Here is a 24,258-nt window from a genome sequence, read left to right as displayed (position 1 = left end):
GTATGTATGTATGTATGTATGTATGTATGTATGTATGTATGTTTATATATAGTCTGACACTTTGACATGTGGAAAAGTTTTGAAAGAATATCTTATTAGTAAACCTGAGAACAGACATTTAGTTGCTGATAAGAAGTGAAGTGAAATTTATTCAAGTTAACTTTGGTGATAGAAGACGAGCAGAGACATTTTCTTTTCTGACAGAGAGGGATAATTTGATAAGAGTGGAGGTTGAGGAGCGAGGCTCTCTCCGTAAACTGATCTTGCTGCAAACGTCTTTTAGAAGCTGTCTAAGCTGTCTTCTTAGTCTGTTGCCGAGTCACATGGGGACTTTGCTGCCTTCTATTTGACAGAAGATGTTACATTGGTTATCTCACCAATTACATACTGGTATTTGTACTTCAAATATTTAAGTTTTAAACAGAGTAGTACGTTAAATTGGGTTTCAAAAATGTCACAAAAATATAATGTATTCAATATGTAGTAATTGTACACATAGAGGAAACTTTAGTAAACCTGTATATATACCTGAATCCCCTCCATCATCTGTTACAAAACATGTGTTTTGGCAATAAATGATAGATTTGTGGATTTATTTATGCATCAAGACAGCCTCCACTGTTATTTTAAAATATATAACATATCCACTTTATCCATCCCATGGTTGACTTCCCATTTAATTACTTTCTAGAAATAAAAAATAGACTAAATCTGTATTTCTAATAGATAACAGAGAAGGATTGTCCATTATGCCTCAGCACCATGGAAGAGGTGGAAGTGACTCTATGAACTTAATTATTTTTTGCGACTGAGAAAAATCTACAGACGATGGAGACTGATTTTTTATATCTGACCCCTCGTTCACACAATTAGGTTGTCCAAGATATCCTAGAGAAACTGAAAACATTGTTGTTTTCTTCAAAATTGTGGCATTACCAAGTAGCTTGATTAGCAGCATTTATCTAAAAATCCGAAAGGTTTTTGGTTTATCATCAATCTACCCAGAAAATAAAGAAAATAGGTCATAATATTAAGTCCAATGACAACTGGATACATAGTGCAGTAGTTTCTTATTTATAAATAATCTATGTACATGCATAGATATATATTTTTTTACTTGACCATATTTATGGATCAGCTAGAGAAAACCCAAGAAATATTTCAAATGCTAAAAAATGTTTTCCCCCTCTATCTATACTCTGTACGGTGTCAAGCTGATAGTCTGACAAACACCACCGTCTGAAGCAACACTTTGCTTTGATGTTGATATAGACATGTTTTATAAGTTTTGAGCAGTAGTCCACACCATCTTAAAAAGGAAAAAAAAAGAAGCTTTTCTTTGAATTTTATGCAAAAGAACAGTAGTGAAGTCCAGTTATCTGCTCTACCAATGTGGTATTCAGGTGATATGAAAGGATATCCTAATGGAGAGACAAGAGCTTAAGATATTCTGCTGCTCTGATGGAGTGGACATGCAAGCAAAAGCACATTTAAACACACACACACACTCCTTAAATCCATTACGGCGTCAGACTTCAAAGCTCATATTGGTTCTTTTTTAGTATTCCCTGAAAATGGAGAGGGTTGCTGAATGTTTGCAGAGCAAATTCAATACCTCATGTAATGTGCACTGCTATTCCTAAGTGCAAATATCTTCCGATATTTTCCTCTCTTGGAGTATCCAAAATTATGCCTGTGTGTCTTTTTTGGCCTGTGTTTATGTTTGAGAGCATGTTCTCATGGCTGCCTTGGGTGTCTTTGTCTTTTGTTTTTCAGGTGGGATTTTCGAACAAACAGACGGACCTGTTTCACTTGTTAGCGCAGAAGAACTTGCCTTTAAATTTGCTGTGAATAATATAAACAGAAACAGGACTTTGTTGCCAAACACAACATTAACATACGACATACAGAGGATAAATATCTATGACAGCTTTGAGGCATCAAGAAAAGGTAAGTAAAATATTCTGATATGATAATAAAATAAATCCTTACAGGAATCAGATTACTCTTGCACACAAAGGTGCATCTTGGGGAGTACGAATAAAAATATTTTTACTCGGTTAGGATTCTTTTACTTTAATTACTGCATTGTCAAGTAAAACATAATTTACTCTGAAAAGAGAAATTTAGCAAAAGTTTAAATTTTTTTTTTTAAATGATCCAGTCTAAGTTTCATCAAACTGCTCTTTTTCAGGACCAGCATAAGCTATGTGTTGTTGCTCTGGAAGTACTGAATTTACCCATAAATTACTCCAAGCCTCATAAATCTCTCTAAAAGTCTTGAAGTGACTTTACTTTGGAATCTTTTCAGGCCTGTAGCCATTCCATTTTGCTAAGACACTTTTTTTCTACCAAACTTCTTCCATTCACTTAAAGGTATTGTGGAGGATTGTTGCAAATTTTTAAAAAGATCCGCCCTTTCCACTTTAAAACAAAATGCACATGCACAACCCTGTACCTGCTCCCGAGAGGGAACTTCTATTAAAAGTGTGTGAGAGCAGTGCATAAGCCCATTTCTCCTTGTAAATTTTCCACTAAGTCAGACTAACCACCGCTAAGTGAAAATGGGGATGAGCACGTACTGTAGGATGGCCTTACATAAACATATCACCAGAATGATTGACAATTAGGAGGACCACTTATTTTGATGATCCACCTGGAAAAATAACATCCTCCATTATACCTTTAACTTTCTGGTAACATGCAGCTGTTAGGCCTGTCACTTATGCACATTTTTCTAACTTTAAATATCAATATTTGCTTTCACTAAACTGTCAATTAACATGTTTTGACACAACTGTTGTTGTGAACAAGCAATTTCAAAAGTATTGTTCTACACTGACCCTTCCTGGCTTACCCTCATTGAATAGGGTGCAAACTATTCCTTAATATTACCCTCTATGTAATATCCTTATTTGCGAGCTACTTTGTGAGAAAATATCTGACAAATGCATAAACAAAATACTAAACAGCTATCAAGTAGATGGTTTTCCATATGGTTGTGTAGTCCAGAACTTTTCGTGACAAGAACTCTTTAGTGGAAAACATCAAAGAAACTGTGCATTACAAATCAATATTGTTTGTTATATATCTTATGTAGGTTATAATTTAGTATTCGTAATATAACAATTTATTGATCATATTCTGATTTTCTGTGATTTAACTTTATTCTTTTTTTTATTAAAGTTAAATAAGATTTTTTCTTATTTGAACTGCTAAAGACCAAACCCACTCTTTTTAAAGATTTTATTTTTCTTTTTCCCCGATAGCCTGTGACCAGCTGTCTTTAGGTGTGGTCGCAATATTTGGACCATCACATAGCTCATCTTCAAATGCTGTGCAGTCTATCTGCAATGCGCTGGAAGTGCCACACATTCAGGTGCGGTGGAAACATCACCCTATGGACAACAGGGACTCATTTTATGCCAATCTATACCCAGATTACTCATCATTAAGCTATGCCATTCTGGACCTGGTACAGTATCTCAAATGGAAAACAGCCACTGTTGTATATGACGATAGCACAGGTGAGAAGACCACAAATTTTTACACACTTTTAAACAAACACATATTCAAAGCATTTGTTTTTCCAGTAAATTATAATAAAGCCTATTCCCTTATTTATGCTTTTTTCTTCAAGGTCTAATAAGGTTGCAGGAGCTGATTATGGCCCCATCAAGATACAACATCAGATTAAAGATCCGCCAGCTTCCGCTTGATACAGAGGATACAAGGCCTCTTCTAAAGGAGATGAAGAGAAGTCGGGAGTTCCGAATCATCTTTGACTGCAGTCACCACATGGCTGCACAAATTCTCAAACAGGTGAGGGCTAAACTATTGTAGAAATTCAAGTCAAATAGAAAAACAGGCAACATTATGGTAGATTTATTTCAAACCAATTTCTCATTTATTACTCTGTGACAGTTCTGTGATCTGTAGTTCACTGCACTATTGTTAATACTTTAAATACGGCATAAAACCAAGATGGCATGCACTGATATATTACCTTACTAAAAGTATCAACAGCTCTTTGAGTATGTCTTATTATTTTTTTTTGAAATACTTCAACCTACTTTATTTAAAGACCTAAATAAATCAGTGTAATAGTGTGGAGTAAAACAAAGGATACATGGTTTCATTGGTTCTTTACAAATAAAACTGTGAAGAGTGATATGTATTTGTTGCATCACAATAAGCTCTAATCCCTTCCAATAAAATTCAGTTCAACAACCTCCCTTAGAAGTCTCAACATAGTCAAAGTGGAGCCTAAGAGGTGTTTCAGAGAGCCTCAAATCAATTCATGATCTCTATATAGCAGCAACTAACAAGGATGGTTGTGGTTACACCCTTTTTACAAAATCATGTTATTTACATGCAGTCAAGCCATTTAGTCAGCCATTCAATTAAGATCCCTCCAATTGGTGAAAAATCCTTTGTTCCTATAAAAAATAAAGTATCTGAGAACATCCTTTTACTGTCTCTGCAGCAGTCTCTCCTGAATAACATCACCAATGATAAGTCAATCTCATGGTGTTAACTTTGCTGTAGTCTCTCATACTGAGCAAACATGTGGTTACAATGAAAAGTAAAACCTCTTTAATAAGAAAAATAGTCCAACAGAATGAGGCTTGCAATGAAATGCTATGTGATGCAACTGAATGGTGTTTTAAAAAGATACTTGAAAACACATAGCGACAGTGGAGAGAAAAACTCAGCCAATTATGCCACCTACAACTTTCGATTTGAGAAGACAAGTGTATACACACAAAATGAACAAACAAATATTGATCCATGAATATTTTGTTTGTTAGATGCAGTAATGGTGAACTATGTAGCTTTGTGAAGGACAGAAACACAGTTAGGCTTTGAGCCAGTTTTAGGCAAAGAAGATGAAAAGAGAGCACACACAGCTAGTGAGAGTAAAAGCTCCACCAATAGCTATTTCTTGGCGAAAAACTGAGATAAACACAAAAAGAAAGGGCCACCTGTATCATCCATAACATAAACTTGTTGACAGCAGCAGTCTAACTTATGTGCCCCCCCGGGATGTTGTCACAGCTAAAGAGAGCACTAGACCAAGAGGCAGCTATCATGAAGAGGAAAACAAAACAAAACTGAGGCAACATAAAGTTATAAGTTCAAGTAAGAAACAATTGAAAAACAAAGTTAGCTGGGAAAAGAGTGAGGAAAAGGGATCTTTATGATTCCTTTTGGCAAGAGCATCTAACTAATGGAGTAGTGAATATATACAAAAATGTTACCAATACATCTCAGTTTCAATGGATAGAGTATATTTTGATATATTCAATTCAATACAATAAAAAAATACTTTATCAATTCCAAAGGAAATTAAATCAAAACTATAAATACATTTTTTTTATTATGTTTGTATGTTTTGTAATGTTTTGTAACATAAATCTGACTAGTTATTACTGCAATCAAATGGAGCATAGGCCCCTTTTTAATCTGGGGGCTATCGAGCCCTACCTGCATCTCCTGACTGCCATGTCATAAAGATCTTAGTCTGCCAATAGTATTTTGCTCTCCATGTCTCGGCAACAGCCAATAAGCATCCAAGACTGTCCTTTCTAAGCTGCCTTATCTTTATGCCATCTGCCTTCTAACCGAGCTGCACACCGGCTCCTTCCCCTTCATCGCTCCAGTCTAACTATGACTCTATCCAGCTTTTTTCCTTCATCTTCCATTCCATCACCAGCTAAAATGTTACTGCATCTCCATATTCATAAATCTGCTCATTCTTGTCATTATCAGCAATGCTCAGCTTTTTTTTTAACCTGTGTTTAAGTACTAAAATATTGATATTCATTCATGTCAATAATTGCTCTCTAATTGCATCCTTGTCTTGTTGTGAGTTCTCTCCAGGTTTAAATAGATTTAAAATAAAAATGACAACCAGAATTACAGTAAAACACCATACCTGTAAGGGGATCATCACCAAAAAAAATGTATTTTTTCTGATAACTGGGTTTACAGGTTGAAATAGGAAGTTTTTTTCTCTGCCATGAAACTTAAACTATTTTACCAGTCAGGGACTTTGACCCATCAATGTGAATTTTACGAGTTTTTTTACACATTTGAGCACGATTTTAGCCAAGTAATTTAAAATTTCTGGGTACACTGTGTACTAGATAAAAGTTCCTGATCTGAGGGTAGGACTCTCAGATTATCATTGGATCTCTGATGGAAGAGGTTATATTGAGCAATGATGGAGGCTGACCCTTTCTTGTAGTGTTCTGATTTTGGGTTACTCTCCATTTTTTTAAGACCTGTGCAATGTTCTTTTTTTGGTCAGCATTTTATACAAATTTCATATTTAATCATATTTTTTTTTATTAAAAACAAACCAAAGGAAGAGTACATACTAATAATGACGATCTAATGACCTCCTTTGAGAGCCTTTGGTTTCTTATTAGCGCCACCTGCTAAAGTGGAGGTCTATTGCAGTTTTCATCACATATTCTCATATGTCATTTGGCCAAATTTTAGCTAATTTTCTGTGGCATTTCAGAGCAGTAGCAACAGAAAGCACATCAATTATCAGGAATACTTTTTACTCAGGCAAATATTGGAGCTATTTAAATTCCTCGAATTTTGGCAGAAAAGCTGCTTTTGTTTAAGTTTTCTGATTATGTTGAAAGGAAATCAATAATGGGAATGGTCCTTTGTACAATTAAACGTCCTGTTTTTTAATCTTGCCCTTGAGTTTGATATAATTTAATAAAACAAGAGCGAAGAAACAAAATATATGCATTTCTAATTTTATCACATTTTTGGTATCCAGGAGCATCCCCTCACCATTTGGTTCCAGTAATCATTAGCCAGTAAAAAGAACAAAGTGGAGAATGTGAAATTAGTTAAACCGTAAAAGCTTTCAGAAGTCAATTATTGAAATGCAAATGTTATGCTACTGAAGTTGAAAATCTGTTGATTTTTTAAATTAACATTACAGTCTCCAGCCACATTATTCATGTGTAATAAAATAAACCTCAAATATAAATATATTATCTATTGCTGAGAAGTCAAATTTCTTTCAAAGGCTCTAAAAATTGTCGCTTTGCCATTGTGTTATTCCCTTGGATTTTTTTCCTGTAGTACTGTATGCCATAATGGTTAACTGAGAGGCTCTTGATGAAAGGTTGTTTAAAAAAAAAAGAAAAACATTCTGACTCAACAGACTCAACAAGTTTTTATTAAATGTTATTCTTTTTCAGAGGTTGAAACAGAAAATAATCTATATAACAGAGAGAAGAATGTTTGAAGGCTTGTCTTAGTAAAGTTATTATTATAATTAAATAGTTTGCTGCAATTCTAATGTCTCTTCATTAGGTTCTTAAAAAATAAAGTTTCTATGTCACTCAATGTCAAAAGCTTCCTATTTGTCCTGATGTCTTTGGCTAAGAAGGTAGAACTTCTCCACAGGGACCTAACATCGTGTTTAAATAACCTTGGGTTTTGATTTTTTTCACAACAGATGGTACAGTTAACTGGAAAGCACAGTCACCATGGGAATGCATTGCCTTTCAATGTAGAACCAGTTAAACAAGTTGCGGTGATAAAGTGTTTGGATATATTGTGAATATTACTGTGCTCTTTTGACTGAAGGATTTTTTTTCATGAAATGCCAAAAACCATTCAAGTACTTGAAAAATATGTAGATTGCATATGGTTTAGAAAAATAAGCAAGTGGTAGCAGATCTTAGAAAACAATATAATGTAAATTCATAAACTCAATAAACCATGAGAAATTTCTCTGTTATTGATGAGTCTTTTTAAAGATATATGTGCAACTGCTTGTTTTGAAGATGCTGTTTGGAGTCTTAAATACTCTCAAGTGAGAAAATTATCAATTTCTTCACCCTAGCTCTCTTCATTTACACCTTTAATTCCCATTCTTTTTTTCTGTATCCTTCCAGGCCCAGACCATGGGGATGATGACAGAGTATTACCACTATATCTTCACCACTCTGGTAATGCACCATGCTTGTTAATGCAAATAGTCTCGTTTGTTCTCATCTCTTCTGTGCTCGAGCTTTTGATGAATAGTGGCTAATTGCCAAAGGAGTTTGGAACCAGTCCATAACATCAATTTTGTTTGACAATCAGGCGGCATATAGGAGTCCCAGGTTTTCCAATGGTAAACACTGCTTCATGTGGCTGTCTTTGAAATATCCCAAAACAAAGGACCCAGATTAAGAATTTCTTGTGGCACTCAGAGATATATTATTTCAGGAAATGAAAACAAGTTGAATAACAAAAATTCAAGATTAAAAAAGTAAAATGTATTGAAATGTGAAATAAATGCTCACAACAATGCATGCATTATTTACAGGGGAGACTACAAATATGTATTTTTAATCTGAGGCTAAACATGGAAACTGAGTGAATATGACTTGTATATTTCCTTATATGGATTACAAGGTTTTTTTGGTTTGCACAAAATTACCTGTGTCATAATATAACATTTTAAAATGTTATGCTACAGTAGATGTCTTAACCAGAAAAAAACTGAGGTTGAAGATCAGTTATTCCCAACATGGAAACATTAAATTCCTACAAATTAAATGTACAATTTAAAAGATTAAGTAAAGTGTTTTTTTATTTTTTTTATTTTATAATCAATTACTGTATGTTCCACTTTTGGACAATCATTATTACTTTTGACTGAGAGGGGTACTTATGGTATGAAAAAATTACCAAAAGGGCTACACAAGTCAAAAAGGGTTGGGAAACACATGTCAATACGTCAACATAAGCTGTCGTGATCATAGTCAGGAATAATACAGTTGTGAATTAGCAAACACTTTGTAAGGAAGAATAGAGATTTTTAATAACATTAAAACAAAATTTTAGCCTTTAAGGAACCAAACATCATAAATTCACCTGATGTGTTTTGTTTAATGGGACATGTTAAAACTGGGTTCCCTGTGTTTGAACCTATAAGACACAGTACCAGACAACCCCACAAACATTTTCAGTCTATCAATTAGTTTATCAAGGTCAGGATCTACATGCACTGGGAGCAGTGCATATCAAACTCTTGCTCCCTGGTATAAAGCCTGGATGCCCCCTATTAAAGGGCCCCTGAGTCCTCACTCCTGGAACTCCCCACACAGAGCACCACGAGGGATACATGTATGGTCAAATATCTTTCAAATATCTTTCTTTAGGTACACATTTAAGCAGACAGATGAAGCTTTGAAATTATGTTAAAAAAATCTGTCATCTTAAAGTCTGAAAAAATCTATAATAATATATTTCTTCTGTATTTTTATTTGACTTCCTAAAGGTAAAGCGGATCGAACAAATTGAAAATACCATTAGATTAATGAAGCTTGTGTACAAAAAAAATCTCTTTTACATAATATGTGTGTATGTTCATTTATTTGTTAAAGCACATTTGTTCTTTATATTGAAGTTACTCGGACTCATGTAAGAGTGGTAATATTATTTCAGTAAAAGTAAAAAGATAAGACAGGAATTTATTGATCTCACAAAGAAGAAATTCACTTAGTGTAGTTAAGTCGTAACTACCTGTAATTATGATGAAATGTATAAAAGGCTGCCCTGGGATCTATTAAAACAAAACTGAAGTAGATGCACACTCTCTATAAATATTTATCTACAAAGACTTGCTTTATCTGACAGCTAGCACCATAGTCTTTAATATAAAAATGATTACAGATCAACCCAAAGCTTAGCAAGTTTTTTATTCAATACTTTATTTTTGATGATGCAAACAACTTAAAATGGTCTTTATAACAGTGACCTTCTCATCTTTTATCATTTTTAATCTACAGGGGCTCAGTATAAGAGTCTGAAGTGTGTTTGTTTTCACTATTACCCTTCATATCTGGGAACAAGCAGATTGAAGGGAATGCGTACCAGCATGCTCTGTGCTGTTTCTTTCACCCCCGGTTACTGTCTTTGTCTCCTGACTCTCTTGAATGCTCACCCTCACTGTCTCTGCAGGCATGGCCATTCTGTTGTAATAACACGTTCTGACACAGGGGTCCAGTTATGATGTGTGTCATTTCTCACAGCTGACAGCGTACCAATGACTTTGTTATGCTGTATGTCATGTTCAAGTAGCATCTATTTTGCTTCAATATGCTAATCGGAAAAATGTTTGCTGTATGTTCAGCAGCATTACAGCTCATTTATTATCTTTCGTTTAATTCTTTTTTTTTGCAACAGTATTTTTCATGGATATATTGATAGAATCAGTTTTGTACCTAACTAAAACTGCAATATTGTTGTCATACTGGTAGATATTGCAATAAGAAGATTATGGCAACAGTATTTGATCCAGAGTAATGAATACTTGCATGGAGTACATGGCAATACAATTGCCTCTCCGTGGAATTTACTGATGTCTATGTTTCATCTTCAGAGGTGAGAGAAGTGTCGACTTATTAGAGCGTGAAAAGGCAAAAGCTCACAGTTATGGGGGTAATAACTTCCTTGTCCTCTGAAATGAGACTGTCATAGCTTCTGCCTTGCCACAGCGATCTTATAGAGCTTTAAACAAAGGACTTAGTTATCATTCTCCTTACTGTAGCACGTTTGCATACACTCAAAAATCTGCAGCATCTTAACCTTCAGAATCCTTTTTGTTTTAGTCAAATCTAGGATAATATTAAGTTTGTGGTGTGTGTGTGTGTGTGTGTGTGTGTTTGTGTGTGTGTGTGTGTGTGTGTGTGTGGACTTCTGCAGTGAAAGTGTTTTTTCTTTTTTTTTTTCTGGCTTTTTATGTAAAAATAATTTATATTATGGTCACACCATTTTCTTCCTAAATATAATTTTAATAGTTCAATAGATGAAGACATTAACACCAGATGTTGGTATCTACAGTATTTCAGTTATCCATGCTTGCTAAAAAATCTAAGCAACTTATATCCTAAGATAAATTAATTGTGGTAGACCTTAATGACAGTCTGAATGGGGATTGATCATGCTTTCTGAAATCTATTAATACTCTAATATTAATATTTGTGAAAAAATGTATGTTTTCCCTTTCCCAGGTGTAAATGTAATCAAACTTTACATGCAAAATGTATTTTATTCTAGAAGATTCTGGTATTCTCCTCTATGCAATCTGTTCTTCTTTTTATTCCTTTATATCTTACTTGAAATAAAGTAGGTCATCGCCTGCTCTATATACATCAAATGAATACCATGTACTGAAAAACAGCCCCAAACCATAATATTCTCCCCTCCTGATTTCAATGAGTGTTAGAGGGTTTGTGTGGTAGTTTGCAATGCATCGTAATTTCTATTTCAAAAATGGTATGTTCAGTCATGTTCAGTTTTTAAGTCTGTTTAGGAAAACTTATTTCATGTTCATTTGCTGTAATAATGCAGAATTGCTCTCCTAATACAGAAGAGTGTAAGCTTTTTTTTTATTTTATATTATTGTATTGTCCTAATTTTTAAATTAAAGACAGAAATATTAAGCTAACATTTTAACTTCATATTTATATTTCTAGTGCTTGCAGCTGCAGTAATTTGCATGGATTCTTTTTTAAAGTTAGGAAAAACTGAACTGCATTCCAGACAAAGGAAAAAGAGAGCTTTATCAGAGGGTAAAATGACCGTTCTTGAGTGAATGTCTTACATGCTCTTAGTCCCCCAGCACTAACCCTACAGGGTGCTAATGAAATATCTATGTTCATCCAAATGTCTTTTCCTTGCCCCCCGGCCCAATTTTACACGACATGTGTCAACATGCGAATTCACACGTCAGCGACAATAGCTGCCCCAGAAATAGGAAAGGCTTATTCTAAATTCCTTTTTATTATCATAGAACATGCAAAGGCAATGCAAGAGCTGAATATTAATATCAAACAAAAAGCATTGTTTGCTCTTTTTCTTTAATTTTTCAAACTAAAGCAAATAATTAATAATATGCCACCCCTAAAAAAACCACAGTCCTTTGTTTCTTTCAAAACTTTGATTAAAAAAAGGCAAATTGCATGAGATGCTTATTGCATAGCAATTATTTTTATAGACAGAAAGACAACATCATCTTTTATGAGAATGTGAGCACACTAACCCTTATGCTCTCTCAGATGCGATTTAAAATAAAAGGTTTCTATATTTCTTTTCCATCATAAATAGTTATTTCTTAATTTTAATTTGATGCTGTCTAAATCTATTTCTCCTGCAACAAATAATACAGAATATATACATCCAACACAAGTGGTATCTGACTAGATAAAGATCTTTAATTTCTTTTTCTCAAAAGGACCTGATGGCCATTGACCTTGAGCCATATCGCTTCTGTGGTGTCAACATGACTGGCTTTCGCATCCTCAATGTGGATAATCCCCAGGTTGCGTCGATTGTGGAGAAATGGTCAATGGAAAGGCAGATCCCACCTAAACCGGATTCAGGCCTCCTGGAGGGCATCATGACGGTATAAATATAGATTTTTTACTTCTTCAGTTTTAAAGTCAGCTTTAATAAGTACATTTTTTTTTCAGACAATACAATAAAATCACAAATTTAACAAATACTAAAATACATAATTAATTATAAACATAATGTATATGTAGAATTTAGTGATTGTCTAAAAAAAGGGTATGAAGTTGTGAAAGTTAAATTACTAAACTGACATCTCCTAAGTTAATGAATCATTATATAGACAATACTGTAAATGCTTTTTGAAGTACACACATTTTCTATTATCTATTCAAATGGGCAATAATTGTACTATTGTATGTTTTGATTGTAATATGGAGACTATGAAACATTTTTGTGGTTTTCAGTAAAAAAAAAAAACTTAAATTGATCAAACATATAAATAAATACTGATTACAAAATAAAAAAAGATTATTGAAATGGACAACTGCAGAAAAGAAAAGTTCTACCTGAACTCGTAATATTTCTGTCTAGGTTGGGTTGGATAGTAACTGTATCCTTACTAGTGGACTGATGTATATTTTTGTGTCACAATAGGTAGCTTATGATAATGTGTTTAGGGAGACAATGTTGCAGACAATGTTGCTTATATTACATTTAGGTATAGCACAGAAGGTATTTTTTTTTATATTGGTTGAGCAGTATAAAGAAAACAAAACACCACACTATCATCAGGTGAGACAGACACAATATGCTTCAGATTTGAATGTTTAAATTATTTGTAATTTATGTAAAAGATGCTGATTCTCTATTATTTGAATAATTAGTCTTCAAATAGTCTACAGCAGAGGTTGACATCCAACCTGCAAGATCCTATGTGCAACACTGACTGCTGGTATCTAACAACAAAAACAAACACAGAAAAGAGAAGCAGTAACAGTTGCAGCATTGACAACATTGCTCCCTGAATCAGTTATAATTTTAAGTTTCATATTACATTTGCCATGTGTTAGAGCATACCATGTATAATCAGTCTCATATTTCTGGGGTTGTAAACAGAAGTTTTCTTAAAACAGGCTTTTGAAATGTTTACAAGCCATTTGCAAGCCAGTTTTTTGCTTTTTTATTTCTTTATTTGTCTATAACAAAAAAGTTGAATGCACAGACTCAGTTCCTTAGTTAAGGAATATGATTGCTATACCTTACAATGTAAAAGAAAATCAAACAGTACTCCTGTCAAAGAAATGTAAAAGTATGTAAGTGTAAGTGTAAAACAAACAACAAACTGTAAATAAAAATGCAAATACAATTATATTCAATGCATCTGTACATACAGATTGCTGTTGCTAATGACATCATGATGCTGACAACTAGGGACATAATTGTCATTCGCCTAACTGTATCCCTCCAAAATATTTTAGATTTTGTAAAAAGCTATCAGAAAATGCTAATATTTGAGGTATAAATTCAATGTAAGTATATTTAATAATCTTAAGATTCAATTATGTGGTACCTCTTTATTATACCTCTTTACTGGCAGCAGTCTAGAAGCAGCACTGCTGCCCCAAGTAGCTAATAAAAAGCAATTAATGTTAGTCCCCTCTTTAAATTTTAAACAGGTAAAATATATCATGCAGTTTAATAAACGTGCCTTTGAACAATCTGCTAACTTACACCCTTGGTAGTGTCTGTGTTGAAACCTATTTTTAATGTCTTATCTGTGTGATTAAGATTTTTTAAATCCACCAGCTTAAATAACGTTCACCCCTTATTCCAGACAGATGCAGCTCTGACCTATGATGCAGTTCACATTGTATCCGTCTCATACCAGCACGCTCCACAGATGACTGTGAACTCACTGCAGTGCCACCGACACAAGCCCTGGAGATTCGGAGGACGCTTCATGAGTTTCATTAAAGAGGTGATGGGTCACCTTTGGCCAGATGTTTTCCTTTGCAGTTGTTGATCATGAAAGAAACTAAGTGGTGAACCAGAGAATGAAAGTGCAAGCTTGGTGGTGTTATCCTATTTAGATCTTAATCTTGATCACTCAAACTCGCATGGCAAGAGAAACTAATCTTGATACACACAACAAAGTGGCTTTTTGTCAGTTTTTAATTTACCATTATTCATAACTTAATTCATCAGAAAAAAAGATCAATATAGTCTGTCGGACGCACATATTGCATGACTACCTTATAACATATTCAGTGTCTCGGAAAATCTACAGTCTTAGAAAAATTGTAGATTAGAAATTTGCATTGCAAGTTTTCAAACAAAATATTCCTTTGTAAGGATTTCATACATTGTAGGAATTCTCCTTATTTAAAGTCAAATGGAATTTTTTTTTCTCAAAATGTATTTTCTATGCTGTCATTTTTCTTATTTGATTCTGAAATTGTCACAGAGCAGAGTTGTTCATACCAAACACAACCTGCCAGAGCAATTTTCTGTACTTCCGCAGGGTTTGATGCAAAACATGTTCTCACAATTTTCCACCAGCATTGCAGGGGCTGTTAGCTGTAGAGCTCTACCTCAGACTTTACTGGGATGGAGTTGGTTTATACGGAATACCACGAGAATTACGTAAAAAGAAATACAACCATTTCAGTTTAGTTTTTGAAGGGTTAGAAATTGTATTTTGTAATTCATTACTAGATAAAGGACTTTAAACAGTTGACAGGATGCCTGAATAGAATACAGCCAAGACTTCTCATTATTCAATAATTTATTATTAAATGTAATTTAAAACATGTATTTTCATATCCCACTTTAAAATGCAGATTTTAAAACCACAATTAAACAATCAGATTATAAAAAGCTTTCTCTCTCAGACATTTAAATATGTAATTCCCTTTTTTTATTTCCATTTTTTCTCACCTTGCATTTTCAAACCGTTTTTAACAAGTGTGTTTCTTTTTACCTTGTCCTTTCCATTTACCGTTGCAGTGAACATTGTGATGACAGTGCATTCTATTTCTGCTTTTTCCTCCCTGTGCAACCTTCACCCACATTAAGAATTAGAGTTTTATTCAAACTACTTTTATTTAATCGTCACTGCTATGGTTGATCAGAAATGAACATTGCTAGGAAAGTATTAATGTCTATTTTGCTGTGTGATAAAGCTGTTGCTGTAAGACTTTTTTTTTCTTATTTCAAAACTGAATGGATAGAATGTAAGGTGTTTTTGAAAGGCTGCTAGTATATCCACCTAGTTGCAGTGATATATATAGGTAGAAAGTCATAAAACAGAGAAGTTTTGGCTGCATTCTATTTAGCCTGCTTAAAGTCTCATTTTGCTAATTAAAAGACAGAATACAACACTGATATGTTGAGATATTATCTCAACATGTTGTAGAAATGAAATTTTACTTTTAAGTACCTGCTTATAACTATGTGCTTGCATTATTTTAATAATTTACTGACTCTGAAATCAGCTAACAAAAGGTCTTCACTCAGTAATGGTGTTAACTCTGAAAAGTTTTGCTTTTATTTCTTTTCAATTAATTTTATTTAACCTTTATTTTTTATCAGAGAACTACAGTAATTGATATTCATGAACATGACTTGCTGTCAGACGTTCCTCTGATTAGTATTTTCTTGCATAAAAAAAAAAAAAAGATCAAATGTTTTAAATGACTGACTGGCTAGTTAGTCACCAGTCACCTCAGCTCAATCTGAACAGAAGAAAGCTCAGGCCTTCAGTTTATCCCTTGATAAATCTCTTGGCCAGATAATTGTTTGTGTTTTTTCTTTTTAAATCTGTCTAAAATAAAAATAAAAACTTTATGCATTAAAACAGACTTAGTACATCACATCTAACTTTGGTTAGATGACTTCATATTAGACTAATAAATAATAGGTTAAAATAGGTAAACAATAGCCTGTGTTGATGATTAGGACAGTGGTAATCGTGACCGGGATCAAGGCTAAAACCTTTTCTGGCTCCTCCAGCTTTGAGGTAGCATAGGTGAAGTGAATACTTTTTTGGATCTAGCTTGTGGATCTTCCAAGTATTTCCTTTTACCAGGGGTTATATTTGACAAAGATGAGCCTGATCTTTCTATATGGAACCCCTAGCTCAATATCTTCACATACATTCAAGCAATACAGTGCTTGAAATTGGCATAGCCCAAATCCTCTGCTCGCTTCAGTGAATTTGAAGCAAAGTACCATTTGTGTCTGACCTGCAAAGATACCTAAGGTGGGCTGATTCGAGTCATTTCTGCTTTTCATCCACCCTCTGTTCTCAAGCAAAGATAACAGTCCCTTTGCACACATTCAAAATTTTCCTCAGGTCTATGAATCACCCTAAAAGAAACCTGTCAGGATGGTAGTTGTGCTTCTGGTGCACTTCACCACAGCTTTCAAGGTGTTTTTAAGTGTGCACACTGATATCTCATATTGCGTGCTAAAGCAACATACCTTTGCAGATTCATAGAGACATACTAAACTGATTTTTGCAAATACTTTATGGAATATTAGGTTCAGTTCATGACTCAGGGATAGGGAAACAGGCAAGAGCTTTGCAAAATATGTATTCTCCCATGGAATAAAAAAGGAGACTGCAATAGTTTGCTTAGCGTTATGATAATCCAGATTTTCTTGATTTTTTTTGTCAGATTTGTCTGTCCTTCAAAAAACAAACATGACTAAAAAATAAATTTTGCAAATAAAAAATTGTTCCACTAAACTTAACACTGCCTGGGTGCTCAGACAACAGCCCACTATAGTTTGCACTTAGGATATGAGGATTCCTCATGCTTCCTACATAGAAATAGTCATACCACTTCTCAGAGCAGTTCTCTATCTGGAATAGAATTAGTGATCTCTTATATAAGTATATTTCAATTGTAAATGACAATATGAAAGAGCTCCATTATTAGAACAAATCTACTGAGATGGAGGCGATACCTGTAGCAAATGATGTGGTAAAAGTGTAGAAGAATATTTGTAAATCAAGACCAGCAGGATAGTATCCTATATGTCACATATTTAAATAAGTCTGTATAGTTAGGCATACATGTTGTGAAATGCATGATTTAATTTAATAAATGATAATAGTCTAAAGTTGTAGAAGCAATTCACTTTTTTTTTGCCAGATTATGAGCCAGAAATATATTAGTTACATAATATTTACATGATCGTACAACAAACAGTGTCTGGCATTTATCTGTTCATAAAATATCATAAAGTCAAACAAGCAATCATCAAATTACTGCTGGAAATTCTAAGCAAACGTTCTCTTACAGTATATACACCTAATTCTAATGAAGGCAGAAAAGTGTTTTAAAAAAATTGTGTTTGGTAATAAAACTTTAACTCGGTGCTAATTTACACTTGCTTCAAGATCAGAGTCTGACATGTTCTGAAGGTTGAATTGGCCCTCAGGATGTGATACGGCTGAGGCATAGTATATGTCATTCTCTGGATTAAAGCTGTTTGAACATGCCTCCCACCTCGATGGCAATATGCCAGAGGGAATGAGGTATGGGAGGGTTTTGAAAAATAGAGTGTAACAGATTTCTCCTTGAAGGTTCGATCTTTACACAACAGGTTCTGGCAAGATGCAGCCTGGACAGAGAGCTGATGGAGGTTCTCACACTATGGGTTTTTAAATATTAGTAAAGTGCAAAGGGTTGACTTAGATAGGTTGACTCAATAACTGTTTGAAGAACTTTTAAATATCCAGTGTGCACATCAGAGACTATGGCTGGATGTGAGTGACATTGATGCCTGTTTCTTTTTTTTTTTATATATATATATATATATATATATACAGAAAAGTACATTTATCACATTTTTGTTTAAGAATTTTAAATTGGCTATCATCTGCTAGTCATATTAGATTGCAAATGGCTAGATAAGAACAGGTAAGTAGAACAAATTGTTGTTTGGACTTGCAGTTGTTTCTGGTGGGTGCAGTTATCAAGCAATCATAATAGGGGGCAGTTGTGTTTTCCCCTTCACGAGGAATCAAGCAAAAGAAGATGGTTGCTAATTAACTCCGTAGTCTGGAGGGAAAATGTGTTGGAGGCGTTGGGATGTAAAATGTAATTAAAAAAAAAAGGAAATGCAGCTTGTGCAGTTTGTCTTTGTGCTTTTGGTCTGTGTATGTGTGGGTGGGAATTTATTTCAACAGAAAGATAAAATGTAGTTTAGGGCAGTTTTCTGGGCAGAACATATAATTTTATTTATTCCATTTTGGTTGTCAGATTAAGAATATAAAAATAAAATGAAGGTAATAACATCATGTCATGTGAGGTAAATTTGCAGGACTTTTCAAATTGAGAAAACCTTGAATTCCCAGCCTTGGCTCTTTTGGCATCCCCACAAAGTCCAAAAACATGACCGCTGCTTAATTGAGTGTAAACTAATTTGGCTTCATTCGTAGATGCTGGTGCATGGTTGTCACTCTGCACAGCTAAGTGGGTATATTGGATGGATGGGTGGATGGATGGATAGATATATGGATGGATGTATTGATGGATGGATGGATTAACATAGGGATAATGGATGGATGTGTAAAGGTTCCATACAAAAAGAATTAAACGTGCTATATGGTTGATTATATTTGAAATGTTTTTCTCAATATGCAGCATTGTTGTGTTTCAGTCTCACTGGGATGGTTTGACTGGAAGATTATCCTTCAACAAAACAACTGGCCTTCGCACAGATTTTGACCTGGACATCATCAGTCTGAAGGAGGATGGACTTGAAAAGGTAAACTTTGTAAAAGATGTTGATTGTGATTAAAATATATATTCTAAGTTACCAGACTGTCTTCTGCTGATGGACCTCATGTAATATACGATTGAAGGATTGCAACAAAGTTAAGCAAATATAACAAGCTTTCCTAATTGGCCTTTATGAACAGAATATAATGACTTTAAGAAAATTATTATGACCATTATGTATATCACCAAAACACTTGATTTATTTTGAAAAACCTACCCCATACAGTTTTTATGATTTTTTTTTTTCTGAAAGCAAAAAGCCTGATGCCTAATCAAAATAGGCAAGGATATATGAGTTATCAATTTTGGTTTTAAGCTATACTATACTATAGTATTCTACTATAATAAATGGCCTGCAGTTTGTCTAAATTACTTATGTTAGGATTCTATGTTTGATAATGTTTTTTTTTTATTTATTTATTTTTTTTATTTGGCTTCATAAAAGGAAGAAAGCTGCCTTTTGTCTAAAGGACATAAATTAGTCGACCATGTAGTAAATTGGTTTGGGGTACACTTTTGGGTATTAAACACAACATTGCTGAGTGCTATTTAAAGTGATGCTTAAACAAAGTATTTGTTGGTAATATACAAAATAAGCACATTTGACAGAAAAAAAGGAAAAACAACCACACAGTTGAAATTGTAGAACAAATCATGTTTTATTTTACTGGAGGCCAACTGCAACAGCTATTATTGGCTAAATGGCTTTCATACAGTATGAATGACTCCAATGAGGATAAGTCCCATTATGTCTTTTTCTAAAACTTCCTAAAGGCGTAGGATTCCACAGTATAATAGCAGAGGCTCTTCAGTTTATAACTCTTCAGAATTGAACTTTGAAATAATTCCTCTCCTTTTCACTGACACCTTGTCCCGTATAAAGGCATTTTAACTGAAGAAAACAGAAATATTTGATACCGTATTATTATTGAGCAAATCCTATGCTCAGCCATTTTAGAGTTGATCCACTGTATACTGCAGATTGCTGGATTATCATTCCTTCCTTGTATATCCACAAAATCAGCTTTAACTGGGTGAGCCGGCTAAAATATGGTCTTTTTTTTTATTCTCAACTAATCCCTTGTAATAGAATATTAGCCTTAGTTTATGAACAGGTTCTTAGTGTGTCACTTTAAGTAGACGGGAGCATGCCCAGGATGGTGAATTAAATATAATGCTCTTTGTGTGTTTGCATGAGCAAATAACTTTTGAATCGACTAATTCATGCTAATCATGTTAAATGAATTGAACTAATTGTAATTGGGTACTATTAGAAGGAGTTTTGCTAAGCGGAAAGCATCCTGATATTTTTAAATTCTCTCCTGGAGTCTGCTTTGGTTGTGTGACAAGCTGTAACTAATGTGGTTTTCAAATTAGAGCATATGCCTCTCTCTGGATTAGCCAGGGAGGACATTAACAGGCATTTTTCATGCTTTGTGTGTGCTTGTGTCTGTGTGTGTTGGGTGGCGAGCGTCCTTAAATGAATTCACCTCAAGCACAAACCCCAGTGAATATTAAAAGCTCAGAGTGTAGTAATAGAGGAAACAGAGGATGGCTTGGTGGAAACCTCGACTTGCAAACAGAGAGTGTTATAGGCAGCCACAGGACTATTTGTGCTAATGATATGTTCCAAAGTGTGCTTCTACAATGTGCAGAGATATTTGCCTTAAGGCTACTAGCATGTGTAACTTCTTTTGATTTGCTCAGATCGCTTCGTTTATCTTTCTGCAGAGAAAAAATGTACAGAAAAATTATTCACCGAATGGAAGCAGTTGTTTTTTCTTCTGCGTTTTCCTCAAGTTATTTGAAAAAAGATTTAAATAATGCATTTTCCTGATAATGACAGTTACATTTAATTTATGAAACCATAACTCAGACTGAATACTCAAAGCATAAATGCAAACATGTTTTGTAATATGTTATTTATTAGGTATTTTATAAGCCTTCTTGATCATCATCCCAGTCAAACAGAACTTTTTTTATTCTGATATATCAATATCCAGTAATTTTTTTTTTCCATTCTGTAATTTACTCAGCACAGTTTTTTTATTTTGCCTTTCAGTGTGTATTCCAAACTACCCCATACTTTGCAGATCACCTTACCCTGCTGATAAAAGGTGACTCAGCCAATCATCTAATGCTGCAGGAGATGTGTTCAACCTGCCACTAATGCAGGAGATGGTTGGCGGGGGAGTTTGTGGAGGTCATAGCTTGCCGACAGACATGGAACACTTAGCTTGCACACTTTTCATCTTCTACAGGTGGGGAAGTGGAGTGCATCAGGAGGTCTTAACATCACAGAAGTGCCAAAGCGAAAAGGGATGAACATCACTGATTCCCTTGCTAACCGTTCCCTTGTCATCACCACTATTCTGGTGAGTCACATGACTCCTATTATTAACTCTTTTCACCTTTATTACTAATAAAATAATTGAATTCAGGTTGACTTTAATTTATTCCAGGATATTTCAGGTGCCGCTTCCCCAGTTACACTACATTGCCATGATTACAATGACAGTCTCCTTTATAGTCACTGAAAATGCAAAGATAGGACAACACGTAATCCTTTGGAAAGGCTTTCAATATGGTTTTGAAATACTCTCTTTTAAGGGATCACTTGATGTCTGAAACTGGCATTGGACTAGATGGCCTAGATCACTATATCCACTATAATTAATTCCAGTGGTGCTTTATTGTGTTCAAGCTTAGAGCTCTGTACAAGCTTGTCAACTTTCTCCTAAACAAACTCACTCATCCATGTGCTTACAGAAGTAGCCATTCAAAATGTCCCCACTTTACTTGATGAGCCCTTGGCTGCTCCCCTAAAATTCCCTTTTAAACATATTTTTACTGAAATATTCTTTCTGTTGTGATTTGTGGACATTAAGCTCTAAAGAGAAGCATCATCTGCTGGTCAGACCCTCTAATTCAGTGAAAGGGTGGAGTCAGATTAAACAAAAGATGCAAGAGGGGGTCACTGCAGTGGCTGGAAGTTAGAGGGGTTTTTGAAGGGAGTTGGAAGGAAGTGGGCTGCCATTCGGCTGGCTTTCGACTGGGAAGGGTCATTTTCAGTGGCTGCTAATGTATGCACGTTACTGCACTTTGTGCACTGGTGCAAAATCATTTTGGTACTCAAGTGATCCAGATTATGTTTCTACACTTTTGGGAGCATAGAATTATCAAAAAAAAAAAAAAAAGTGTTTTGTGCTGCTTTATATAAAGTTACTTTTAGTGGATTTAAAGGTCCAAATATACAGTCTGAAAAAAGAGGGGCACAGCAAATCTACACTTGGTAACTTGCAGTCTGGCCAGTGTCTCAAACCAGATTATTTTGATTACTGAGAGTGATTTTGATTACACACAGAGGAGTTGTGTTTTTCTTTTTCCATCCCTTAACTTCTCTGTCCCTCTACAAAGCCGTTTGGTGCCAGTCTGTACATCACCATGTCCTACAGTTTTCATAGCACTTGGTTTGCACTTGTATGAAGCAACATGGCCACAGAAATCCATTCCATGTGCTGTTTTGTAGCTAAACTAAGGGTCCCATAAAAGGCATCTGCAGAGAGTTAAAAACTTCTGTGAAGTGTGCACCTTACTTCACACTATTACTTTGCACAAATTGTCTGTAATCAGATAGATGGTTGTACAGTATGTTAAAATTTGAGAGCTCAACTGAGTAGCCATCCATGCTTCATGTGAAGTCGCCTAAATCTTCTCTCTTTTCTTTTTGAATATAAGACAATCTTCTCTCTTTTCTTTTTGAATATAAGAAAATCTTCATTAGCACTTATACATTTTTAATGCTTCAAGTTTGCTACCATGTGTTTCACAAGTCTACTTATTAAGCTGGGGAATGCCTGATACTCTTTGCTTGTGATTGAGAAAAATTCCATTCCAATATTTGTCTGCTCTCACCACAGGAAAATACTCTTGCTGAATACTGCATTGTAGCAACTGGAAGTAGGCTCAGTGGGTATTAAAACATTCAAAATAAAGAGCAAAACAGCATAAATAGACCTCCTGACCTCAGGAGAGCATTAACTGCATGTTCAGAAAGAAAGAACTTGAAAATGCCTGTTTTAGACCCATATTATCATTCTTGCTGTTGTTTTTCCTTAACTGTCACACAGCCTGCTAGTGTCTGTGGAAGACCCTATCACAAGGTGACGGGGCAGACATTACCCTGTGCATCCCTTAAAGTTACAACGATAAACACTGTTATTATGCCTATAGTGTGCCACAAAGCTATAATTATGAAAAGCAGGATTGTGGTAGGGAATAATTATTGCCTATCGAGTGCCATCTATATTAATTCTGGCCCAGTATCGAGAAAATGAACAACTACTTAAGTGATCTTATGTTAAACTACAATACTAGAAAGTACAAGTCGATAATTTAATGCCAGAATGGTGTTAAGCAGGTTTTTTGTTTTTTCTCTCTCTCTTCTTAAATATTTTCTTGTATCTGACAGCCTTTTTCATTTGCAGTTTCTTTGGGAATCATTAGTTTAGGAACATAAAACTTTCAAACTGTTAAGGAGAGCTTATACTTTAATATCAATCTCCCCTCGTAGTGTAATGAAATTGCATCACACTGATTCTCAGTGATGCATGAGCAAGACATCTGACAGCTTTATACTGATAACTTTGCAAAAGAGATTAGGGCACTTAATGTGTTTTTCCTCTTACAATAATTGTTTGCACTCCATTGCCTGTGATGCCTTTTTGCAAGCACGCCTCCCTCCTCTTTTTGTTGTGCATGCTCATGCTGCGACTGGAAGGGTTGAGCTGGTATAAAGACTTTGATTTTAGTCCAAACCTTGGGGAATTGCATAAACAGGAAAGCTAGAAACAGATGGTAATGGCCTTCTCACTAAACAAGCAAAGTTTTTGATCAAGTTAATTGGACAACCAAAGTTTTTGGCCAAACAATTTGAATTCATTGTATTCATACTGTATCTTGTTGTCTATTTAAGAGGTAATTTTGTATATGGAATTTGCAAGTTCATTTAAAGAGGGAGAGTCGGTGCATTTTAGCTTCAATATAGTGATTACAGACATTCATCAAGTGATAATATATATTTATATTATATATATATATATATATATATATATATATATATATATATATATATATATAT

At 34.5% G+C, this 24,258-nt stretch overlaps 1 protein-coding gene across 1 annotated transcript in view; it reads left to right on the top strand.

Annotated features, from left to right (window-relative positions):
• Nucleotides 1-24,258, top strand: part of grik3 (glutamate receptor, ionotropic, kainate 3) — a 146,118-nt gene that overhangs the window by 81,695 nt on the left and 40,165 nt on the right. The window contains exons 2-9 of the mRNA XM_015375367.1: nucleotides 1,777-1,950; nucleotides 3,270-3,527; nucleotides 3,641-3,822; nucleotides 7,935-7,988; nucleotides 12,266-12,436; nucleotides 14,159-14,302; nucleotides 18,997-19,104; nucleotides 21,380-21,493. Of these exons, the coding sequence (XP_015230853.1) occupies nucleotides 1,777-1,950; nucleotides 3,270-3,527; nucleotides 3,641-3,822; nucleotides 7,935-7,988; nucleotides 12,266-12,436; nucleotides 14,159-14,302; nucleotides 18,997-19,104; nucleotides 21,380-21,493 (1,205 nt within the window). The remainder of the gene's footprint in view (nucleotides 1-1,776; nucleotides 1,951-3,269; nucleotides 3,528-3,640; nucleotides 3,823-7,934; nucleotides 7,989-12,265; nucleotides 12,437-14,158; nucleotides 14,303-18,996; nucleotides 19,105-21,379; nucleotides 21,494-24,258) is intronic.

This window comes from Cyprinodon variegatus, unplaced genomic scaffold (assembly GCF_000732505.1).
Source record: "Cyprinodon variegatus isolate N-32 unplaced genomic scaffold, C_variegatus-1.0 Scaffold6, whole genome shotgun sequence".
NCBI lineage: Eukaryota > Metazoa > Chordata > Actinopteri > Cyprinodontiformes > Cyprinodontidae > Cyprinodon > Cyprinodon variegatus.
This window is presented reverse-complemented; position numbering and strand designations above follow the sequence as displayed.